This window comes from Octopus bimaculoides, chromosome 3 (assembly GCF_001194135.2).
Source record: "Octopus bimaculoides isolate UCB-OBI-ISO-001 chromosome 3, ASM119413v2, whole genome shotgun sequence".
Taxonomy (NCBI): domain Eukaryota; kingdom Metazoa; phylum Mollusca; class Cephalopoda; order Octopoda; family Octopodidae; genus Octopus; species Octopus bimaculoides.
In genome coordinates this window covers 44,148,128-44,159,598 of record NC_068983.1, presented here as the reverse complement: position 1 = coordinate 44,159,598, position 11,471 = coordinate 44,148,128, and the positions used below count along the sequence as shown (strand labels likewise).

Below are 11,471 nucleotides of genomic sequence, written 5' to 3'. Positions count from 1 at the left end.
TTTGTGTGTTGCACTCCAAACATTTTAGAATATGAGTTTATATAGGTCTTGGATACAAATGAATTTTGAAATAAATGTATTAACTAAAATTAACCAGATAGGCTCTAAAATAATTTGTCATTTAAACAATGCACACACACACACACACACACACACACACACACACACACGCACACACACGCTCTTACATATTTTACATAATTTCTTGGTCTTCAAATGCCTTTCTTTGATATCAAAAATAGTTTGGTTCAATTTTTTTTAACATCCGCCTTTCTGTACTTGCATGGATGGAGTTTATTGAAGAAAATTTCTACAGCTGGATGTCCTTCCTGTTACCAACCTTCATCTGTTTCCAAGCAAAGTAATATTTGCCATGGCCAGACATGTTTATGCAGAAATAGGAACTGAATGACACTGCTTGTATGACAGTGATGCTTGTTTACAGCTATCATGCAATGTCAAGACAAGGAGGCACTCACTCACTCGCATGCACACACACACACACACACACACACACACACACACAATGGTCATCTCTCAACTTTCCTTTCCCAAATCAACTCACAAGACTATGGTCATCCCAGTGCTATAGTTGAAGATACAGGCAATGGGATTGAACTTGAAACCATGTGGTTGGAGAGCAAACTTCTCAGCTACATGGCCATACTGCTGCCTACACAGTCTCACCTGCACCTACAATTACATAACAAATCTTTATTCAAATTATATTTTGGTGGTTCTTGTATAAAACCATTTTTACTTTTCCTCTTTTAGTTTCATTTTAATATTTTCAATCTAGAAAGCAGCGAGCTGGCAGAAACATTAGCACGCCGGGCGAAATACTTAGCAGTATTTCATCTGTCTTTACATTCTGAGTTCAAATTCCGCCGAGGTTGATTTTGCCTTTTCATCCTTTCAGGGTTGATAAATTAAGTACCAGTTGTGTAATGGGGTCGATCTAATCTACTGCCCCCCCCTCCCCAGAACTTTCAGGCAATTGTGCCTAGAGTTGAAAAGAAAATTTCAATCTAAATTACCCTTCTATCTGTTACTTGTTTCGGCCAGTGGACTGTGGCCATGCTGGAGCCTTGTCTTGAATTTTAGTCAAATGAATCAACCCCAGTGCTTATTCTAGTACTCAAGTCTAGTGCTTATTCTACTGGTTTCTTTTGCCGAACCGCTAAGTTACAGAGACATAAACATGCCAATACAGTTGTCAAGCGATGGTGGAGACACACACACACAGGTTTCTTTCAGTTTCTGTCTACCATATCCACTCACAAGGCATTGGTCAGCCTGAGGCTATAGTAGAAGACTCTTGCCCATGGTGCCATGCAGTGGGACTGAACCTGGAACCATGTGGTTGGGAAGCAAGCTTCTTACCACACAGTCATGCCTGCACTTGTATTTATATTTTAATTGCAATCGGTAAAATGGTTTTGTTGTAAAACCATCTTCTAGTCGAGGTATTTCTTCATCTTACCTTCCTTAATTTCCTAATCTGATTACATCTCTTAATTAACGACATTAAGGTGATCAGTGTTACAACGAAGGTTTGTACAATCATCTCTCTTTTGGCTACACAATTGTTTCTTTCGCTCTTCTAGTTGTTGTTCTTGTTGGTTGTTGTCTCAAGATGGTGATGGCTGCATGATTATTATTATTATTATTTGGGAAATTTAATTTTTCATTATTACTATTGTTATTTTCCTGGTGTTTTTTGTTTCCTTTTTTTTTTTGTTTCTTTTTAATGATTTCTCGCATTCAAAATCTTTATTCTCTCTCTTTTTATTTTTCTTTCTTTCTCTCCTTCTTCTTGGACTGTTCTCTGCAGGACTGGAAGAAACACTGGTTTGTTTTAGATGCCAATTCTTTACGCTATTTCAAAGATGCAAAAGCTGAAGAAAAGGGTTTCGTTGATGGTAAAATAGACTTGTCGACTTGCTACAGTGTTGTGGAGGCAAATGCCCCACGTAACTATGGTTTCTGCATCAAGGTAAGCTAAGCATCCTGTTTAATAATCTTTTTTCATCAGAGCATCCTCCTCCTCATCATCATCTCTGTTGGCTGGACTGGCTTTGTTTAGAGGGTTCAATTCCAGTTTTCTACAGGTCTCTTTCCTTTCTCCCCCCCCCCCCCCCCACCTCCCATCTCACCACTCATGCTATTTTTTTAATTCAATCTCCCTACCAAGAATCCTCATATAACTGTCTCCCTCTTCCTCTCTCTCCCTCTTCCTCTCTCTCCCTCTTCTTCTCTCTCCCTCAACCTCTCTCCCTCTTCCTCTCTCTCTCTCCCTCAATCTCTCTCTCTCTCTCTCTCCCTCAATCTCTCTCTCTCTCTCTCTCTCTCCCTCAACTTCTCTCTCCCTTTTTCTCTTTCTCTCCCTCTCTCTCTCTTTCTTTTGTAAGATTGTGGTTTCAATTCCTTGACTTGGGGATGCATTGTGTTGTTGAGCAGAGCACTTAATTTCCCATTGCTCCAGTCCACTCAGATGGGGAAAATGAGGAATCCTGCCATGCCCCGTCCAAGGAGAAATATATATAGACCAGAGCAACCTGGAAACTGGCCATATGTTCCTCATGGAGTGACGTGGACCAACCATTTACTGCTCTCTGCCTCTTTTCATTAATGTTTTATCTCCTCTCCTATCAATGTACTGCCCTACTGTTGCTCTCTCTTTCTCTCTTTCTTTCTCTCTCTCTCTCTCTCTTTCTTTCTCTCTCTTTCTCCCTCTTTCTCTCTCTCTCTTCCTTCTCTCTTCTCTCTCTCTCTCCTGCTTGTGTAGCAAGAGATTGATAGCATTACAGCCATCCATATTCAACACCCCTCTTACTACCTCCCTTCTTCATTGCTGTCACTCCCTCTCCAAATACCCCTTCCCATATCCCTATTTCTTCCATTATCCCCTCTCTCACTCTCTTCCTACTTCTGTGGAAAAGAAAAGATTATGGAGGTAGCACGGGACAGAGTAGACGCTAGTCTGGTTGGAGAGGAGAGAACTTGCTGATGCTAGCAAGCAAACAAACTGAAACAATATAGTCTAAAGAATACTCTTTAGTCTTGCTTGGACAAGACAACCTCTCTTGTGCTGGTGCCATGATAAATTCATTCACTTCGTATACTCTGTAAAGTGGTTGGTGACTGGAGGAGCCTCCAGCTGTAGAAACTAAGCCAAAAATTGAATCAGGTGCAGGAATGACTGTCTGGTAAGAAGCTTGCTTTCCAATCACGATTCAGGGTTCAGTTCTACTACGTGGCACCTTGGGCAAGTGTCTTCTACTAGAGTCTCGGGCTGACTGAAGCCTTGTGAGTGGATTTGGTAGACGGAAACTGAAAGAAGCTTGTTTTGTATATATATATTTATGTATATATGTATGAATGTATTTGTGTGTCTGTGTTTGTCCCCTTAACTTTTCGGCAACAGAGACCGATTGAATAAGTACTAGGCTTACAAAGAATAAGTCCTGGAGTCGATGCTCCAGCATGGCTGCTGTCAAATGACTGAAAGAAGTAAAAGAATACATGCAAGACCTGGTCCTCTGACTTCTCTGGAAGGACAGCAACTTTCAATATGCTCTATTTTGGACTGTGATACTACACATCTAACTCATGCTAACATAGAAAGCAGATGTAAAATGAAGGTGGTGGTGATGATAGCTGCACACCTAGCTTACTCAGTAGTTTTTTTCAGCCATTCCTACTTTTATGGCAGAAGACACTTACCCAAGATGCTTCTGTTGGATTGAGCTGTTAACCACACAATTATGTCATTTAGACACGGTGTCCAAAAATTTATGTCCTAAAACATGTCAGACATTTTGAAGTTCATCTGAGAGTTTGGACTAAGATTTCTCTGCTAAAATGCTCTGGTTTAGCAGCATTGTGAAAGGTCTTGTGTCTTGTATACCAGGTTGTGGCTTAAATCCAGAACAGCACAGATAAAACAGTCCATCAGTGGTTTCCCACCATACCCATTTTCTGGGTATTGTGTATCTACGACTACATTATACAAGGTACAAGATGCAGGTATAGCTGTGTGGTTAAGAAGTTTGCTTCCCAACAACATGGTTTTGGGTTCAGTCCCACTGTGTGGCAACTTGAGCAAGTATCTTCTACCATAGCCCAATGCTGACTGAGCTTGTGAGTGAATTTGGGAAATGGAAACTGAAAGAAGCCTGTCGTGTGTGTATGTGCATATATATATATATATATATATACATACACACACACCTGTGTGTTTGTATCTCCTTGTCCTGACATCACAATTATTAACAAGCATCATCACCAAACCTCATTCTTTTCTAGTCTTCTGTAAAAACATTTTATGGGGAAATATTGCCTTGCTTGGAAAGAGGTGGGGTTGATAGGATCAGCAAATAAAGTAATCAATCCTTCAAGAGTTAATTATCATTTACTAAATATAGGATTCATAGTTGAGCTATTTGAAGTTTCATGTTCAAATAGTGTTGTAATCAGACAGGCTTGCATACCATTGCCTGAAGAATTGCCAGAGCATGCAGAGTACATTGTTCAAACTCATCCATTTACTTCATGATCTAAGCATGAAACTTGAAGCAAGCCACACACACACGTGTGTGTGCGTGAGAGAGAGAGAGAGTGAGTCAGTGAGTGAGATTCCAACCCATGCAAGCATGGAAAAGTGGATGTTAATCTAATAACATATTTGTGTGAATTTTTTATGTAAATATATATTGTGATTTTTTTGTTAATTTCAGAACCAAAATGGAGAATATGTCCTAACAGCAATGACATCTGGGCTTCGGAAGAACTGGATGCAAGCCATAAAGAAATCAATGGATATGATTAATAAGAAAGAGCACACAAAACCCGTTCGCAGGCACCATTCCGATGTCAATCCCAGCAATGTCGGCCGAGCTTTTATCATCCGAGACATGAGCACTAACAGTTGTTCTAATTATTTCAGTCCCATTGACAGCAGCAACATCAAGGCTAGTAGAGATGGGTTTAGTCAACAAAATTCTCTATCTTCCAGTGACTACCATAATATTGACTACTCATTACCATCAACTAACCAAAAATCTGGTAGTAGTAGCAGTATTAGTAACTTAAGCAGCAACAGCAGTGCTTGGTATACTCCAATTGGTCGCTATGTTGAAGGTAGTGACAATGCTCTTCTCAGTGGAGACCTCCACAAGAAGACACTCGAGAGGCAAGAGTCGAAATATACGATGAAATCGCCCAGTGCCAGGCTTAAAGATAAGTCCAGATCCAAACTCCCTAAACTACTCTCTCCACCTCCTGAAACTGACCAGAGTGGTTTCAGTGTGGACTCCACCTACTCCCACGATATAGATTCCGGTGGCTCGGAAGAGTACGAACATTCCGCAGGTCTGGTAAGTTACCATCATTTGAGCTAGTTTCCAGAGCAGTCAGAAAAACAAATTGCTGGTGCCTATAAGACTGATCCGGAACAATTGACCAATCAGTCAAGAACAGGACCAGTGATGACGCGTTTTTTTGCTTCCCTAACCGCCAACCAATATCTAGATTCACATCTGCAAAGCCTGCTTTCAGTTTAATGCTTCCTGTCATAACAGAATATATAAAAATTTAAGATCAAGATATTTATTTCCTATTTATACAAACATATTTTTATTACAATTACTATTCTTTGGTGGCAGTTCCATTAAATTATCTCTATTAATCTTAATTATTCTGTCTTGATAACTTTCTAACATTATTATGGGGGCTCTTGATATAAATCTGTCGTGTAACCCCAACCCTCAATCTCAGTAACTCCTAGCAACATGAATTTACTACCAAGTGTTGCAGTATTTGCTAAAAAAGCAGAATGAATCAATGAGGGAATCTCTACCTGTTCACTGAATCTGCTAGAAATAATAGCCAAATCTCCCTCAAAAGCACACTTCACTGTTATATAAAGCAATCCTTGTCTTGAACAAAAAAAACAAAGAAATAGATAAAGGATGGGCATGCTTGTAATGTCATTGATCATAGGTTTGTCTGACAAAGACTGACCTAAAGTTAACCCCAAGCTTCCTTCATGTATAAAGTTCTAAGAAGGCATATAAAGGCACATGGCTCAGTGGTTTAGGTGTTTAGCTCCTGATTATAAGGCTGCAGGTTGAATTCCTATCCCACCCATGGCATCATGTCCTTGAGCAAGTCACTTTATGTTGCTCAAGCCTATTCAACTGAAATGAATACCAGCAAAATGCTGGTGCATCCCTCTCTCTCTCTTTCTCTCTCTCTCTCTCTCTCTCTCTCTCTCTCTCTCTCTCTCTCTCTCTCTCTCTCTCTCTCCTTTTAGTTGTTAGATTTTGGTGATTTGTCTGCTCAGAGATAAGAGATCCAAGGTGATGTTTATGATTACACAGGCACCTAAAACAATTTGCAAAAGCATGGTACATGTTACCCAGCTATATTCTCTTGTGAGTCACAGCTGGTTTTCATGAAGTCATATCAAATTAATAATTTAGGTTTGTACCATCTATTACAATGATAGTGGATGGTAAATTAATGGTACCCTGATAATGCTATTTTTGTCTTGTCTTTTCCGACACTAGTACCATTTGGTAAATGAAATGAAGGCAGCAAATAGCATCAAATTATAATCATTGCCTTGCTTACTGATGGGTAATTTATAACCTTAAGGTGTATTTACTGCCAAAATAATACTTTAATACCAATATCTTTAAATGAATGACAAAATTCTTTATAAACAACTATGATAGGTCTTTATACAGATAAATATTAGATATAAAGATTGTAGTTTCAATTCCTTGCTCTGGTGTTTTCTTGTGGTTGCTTAGTCTCAGCATTTATAAAGAAAAAATTGGAGTATTTACCTGCCACACTGTATATAGCTAAGAGTTAAATAGATTTACATATATCTCCTTTGTATTTTGTAAGAATGACAGCGGAAAAAGAAAGAAAGAATTTAAGGATGTGTTATCATTTTCAGTAAAATTATCACTAAAATCCCAGTAAACTAGGTTAAGAAGTACAACATTTCATAGAAATATCCCATTCCTTGCTCCATAGACATTCACTCCACTGGAACTTATTTCTTTCTCTCAGTTATTAACTTCCAAACTGAATATTAACCATTCTAATTAATACCTTTTTATTTATCCAAACAGTCATCTTTTAAATCTATCGAAATCTAAATATATCTGCTATTTCAAAGTCTAAAGATGTTATAGCTGCTGTTTTAGGATCTAACAACATAACTATTTCATAGGTTAAAGATATTGTAGTTATTCTGAGCTCTAAAGATTTAGCTATTTCAACATCTAACAAGGTGGCTATGTTCACATTTTAAAGATATAGATCAAGCTCTGTACCGATAAAGTCATTTTCAAGTCTATTATAAACATTTCATCCTGTCTATTAACACTTGAGACTATTTACAATTTAGAGAGAAGCACTTATACAAACCTGGTTTATTTGAGGTGTTATGAAACGAAGTTACTTGGTTTTATAATTTTAATGTCATATAAAGAGCTTCCACTTAATAGTCCTAATAAAAGAGTTGGGTTTAGAGAGACTGTAGAGTTTCATTTGAATTGAATATAATTTGTTTCCAATTAAAAATGTTGATTTAGTTAAGTACATGACCATTATTGTAGGAAAGAGTTTAATCAAACAGAATTGACTCCAGTGTATAACGGGTACTTAGTAGGTATAACTGGTACTTGTGCATCATCATCATTTAATATCTATGCAGGCATGCATTGGACAGTTTGGCAGAATCCAACAGATTCAAAGAGTGTATCTTGCTCAACTGTCTGTTTAGGCAGGGTTTTCGTGGCTGGATGCCCTCTCTAACCCCAACCACTTTACAGTGTGTCTGGATGCTTTTTTTGTTTCACCAACACAAATGAGGTCACCATGCAGCTTGCAAGACTTCAAGAGAAAGGGCTTTACTCTTGGAGATGATGAGTCAAATTATGAGGGCTAGAGGGGCTACATGACTATTACTACTTACTGCAGAGGGGCTACTTGGCTATTCAGATTTTAAAAAAGAGAGTGGTGGATAATTGGGTGGAGCTGGAGAGAGATAAAAGTATTGGTGATGTGTCAGAGTGGACACTCATGGTATGAGGGGAGTAGAAATGAGTGGGAGAAGAGGGGCTAGGAGTGGGTGGAGGTTGAGATTGCAAAGCTTGAGATGGAGAATGGATGAGGTGAGAATATTAAGAATGAAGAACAATTGTTGTGGGGTGGTTGCTGTGAATGGTAAATAACTGGTGGTGATGGGGTGACAATGATGAAGGGGAAGGTGGAAGAATAACAATGATGATGCAGTAGACAGAAGGATGAGAGAGGGGTGGTGTTTGGTGGATTGCCAGATTGTGAGGGATGGTGAGAGTGAAATATGTATGGTGGTGAAAGAGAGAATTTGGTTGTTCAGAGGATGGTGATCAATGTAAAATGAAGGTGGAGAGGGCAGTATAATCATGAAAGATGGATATCAAGTGAAATGGTTTCCTAACAGTGTGAAGGATTAGTAGTAACAAGGAAAAGCTATCATTAGAGAGATGAAGGATAGTGAGGGTGTTGATGAAATTAGACTATATTATTTGCAAATCATTTGTAGCTGCAATAAAGCAGATACTTCACACACACACACATATACATGCATACACGTATGTTTGAGACAATTGTGAATGACCTTCATATCTTCCTTGTGTAGCTGCTGTTTTGATGTTGTAATTTAGTTCTTTGCAAACCGAACCCTTCACTTCTCAAATTAATTTGATTCCCTGTTGAAACCACTTTGCTTTTATCAAATATCTCAATGTGACATTTCAAAGCTCTCTACTGTTACCATTTATTATTATTATTATCATTATTATAAATCGACCTGTGCTTTTCTATTTACATCTGCTATGGAGTGTTGCACAATCTTTTTTGCTTTCAAGTATATATAAACACATGATGTATAATATATTTCACAGCTATTTTTCTTTAGCTTCCTGAGTCTTCAGTTTTATAATTTCTTAAAACTTACTATTTTTCATAGATGTGTCAACTAAGCTATCCATAAGACTATTTCTTTTATTCTGTTTTTTTTTATTTTAAGTTCTGCCATCTCCAGGTGATGCAATGGTTATAGACTATCCAGTGGCTCAATTTAATTTACTTTTTTGCTTGGTGTTGCTTCATAATTTTAATTCATTATGTTGTTGTTATTATTTTTCTCTATTCATTCTTACCAATTTTTTTTAAAAAGTTTATTTTTGATGCTTTTTTCAGCTTTCTACAGCAAAATTGTGTTTCATGTTATTTTCTTGTGATTCTTAAATTTTATCTTGCTTTTTGATATTCTACAGAAAATTCCAAGAAAAATGTCCAAATATACACAGAACCATACTTTAGTGAAAAAGGATTTTTTTGCCAAATTTCACTGACAAAATTAATTCAGATATAAGAGCTAACGGTGACTTAACAAGAATAAATTTATGCTTTTAGTCAATGTCTTGTGTTAGGAATTGACAGAATCATAAGAGCATTCGATAAAATGCTTTGTGGCATTTCTTGCATCTCATCAAGTTCAAATCATGGTATGGATAAAGTACCAGTTCAGTCCTGGGATTAATGGCAATAACTAAACCTTGGAACTGCTAGCTTTGTGCCTGGAGTTCAACCCCATTCCTTTTTGAAGAACTCATAACCGTTGGGGCAAAGTAATACTGTCTACTTGAAGGTTACTCAGTCACTACAAAATAGACTTTCAAACTGGTTAATTTTCAGGTTTCCTACTGCTGTAGTCAATAGAAAAATATATGCTTATTGTAGCTGTTTGTAACTCCTTTTCATCTTCATGTATCATACCTGTTATCTGTATGATTTGGGAGCACCAGCTCAGACTGTTTGCCCATGTTGCTCCCTTTTCTTAGTTAGACCCTACTTACCGTGTTCTCTTCACTGAGGATCTGACTGGGTTGACCACATGGTCATGGCACTTGAGGTACTTTGTGGAGATGGGGACTCACTGGAACTCCTCAATGGGTCACCCAGGAATATACAACCAGCTTGTCAATGCTATAATGTACTGCAATGGTGCATGCCCCCACATCTGGCCTGTCATACCTACAGATGTGAGCAATTATAGATTTCCTTGCCAAATTCTGAAAATTCATGATGTTTCTTGAGAAATATACAACAGCAGTTTTCCATTGCCTTCTGTCTGTTTATTTACATTTCACTCTGCTAGTCTCCTTCTTTCACAAGCACAGAGTTCGTTTAATCATTAGACAACAGGACTAGTTCACATGACAACATGGCATAGCCTCATACTAGTGGGTCTGCATGACACATGTTAGAGGCCAATCCTCCTACAAGTCCTACATACCTTAACCATAGAACTATCTTCTGTTTAATCTAGAACTGCTACTACCATTCCAAGCAAGGACAGATGTAAGAGTAATTCTAAAATATAACAGTAATTATAAATTTTTATAGAGTAATTGTATTTATCGATAGATAGATAATTTAAAATAACAGTAATAATAAATCTTTATAGAGTAATCATTTTTATTCACACATACACATAGATGTGTATTTATAGGTATAATAAATATCTGGTTAAAATTTCTTTTTCACTATCAAGAAAAACATTTTTAATTTATGAGTATTACATATAATACACACACATTCATTTATTCATACGTGCATATATAAATTCCTGCATAATACATACACACACACCTATTTTTGTATTTCCATTTTATTTCAGTATGTCACTTGTCTTATATTCTAGGTATTGATTTTTTTTTTTAGTTCAAATTTAATTTCTACATTTTTTAGAACAGGTTTTTTTTTTAATTCATTTACGCTGGAAGTTTTTATCAAAATATCAATATTGTTGATTCATTTTGCAATTATCGATGAGAGCTGTGTCGTTTTACAAACTTTAGATGTGTTTATTATTTCAACAAAAACACGTAAAGCTGGCCTTGTTTTCACAGCCTCTTTATTTTCTAATGGTTCTAGGATCATAATGTTTCCCCTTTCCTGGATTCTCCTGAAGAACAACCCACAGATCCACTAACATCAGGTGATGGGATGCTCGTTGATTTGCTTGAAACTGAGGTAATATATGCTTCTGTGCTCCCTACTTTTAATCAAACTAACTGATTTAGCTTGCTTTGTTTTCTTTGGGTGCTGTTCGTTTCTTTCTTACAATTTGGCTTTTTTTGTTTCTCTTAAAAACCACACAGTAACTTTTTAAGTATATTTTAGATCAACCCTTTTGATACCATCCTGCCTGAGTTCTAAGATACAAATTTTGGTTCTAAGATACAAATTTTTCAGTTTTTTAAACTGATCTAAATTAAAACTTTTCATCAAAATCCCATGTTAATTTACATTCCAAACATTAGCTTAATAATGAGTTATTTTAGTAAATGTTTTATTATTTTCAAAATTAATTGAAACAAAGGCTGTGTATTTCAACA

At 37.0% G+C, this 11,471-nt stretch overlaps 1 protein-coding gene across 1 annotated transcript in view; it reads left to right on the top strand.

Annotated features, from left to right (window-relative positions):
* The window catches only part of LOC106876527 (putative leucine-rich repeat-containing protein DDB_G0290503), a 259,001-nt gene that overhangs the window by 209,005 nt on the left and 38,525 nt on the right, over nucleotides 1-11,471 (top strand). The window contains exons 10-12 of the mRNA XM_052966733.1: nucleotides 1,835-1,996; nucleotides 4,740-5,378; nucleotides 11,008-11,106. Coding sequence (XP_052822693.1) covers nucleotides 1,835-1,996; nucleotides 4,740-5,378; nucleotides 11,008-11,106 — 900 coding nt within the window. The remainder of the gene's footprint in view (nucleotides 1-1,834; nucleotides 1,997-4,739; nucleotides 5,379-11,007; nucleotides 11,107-11,471) is intronic.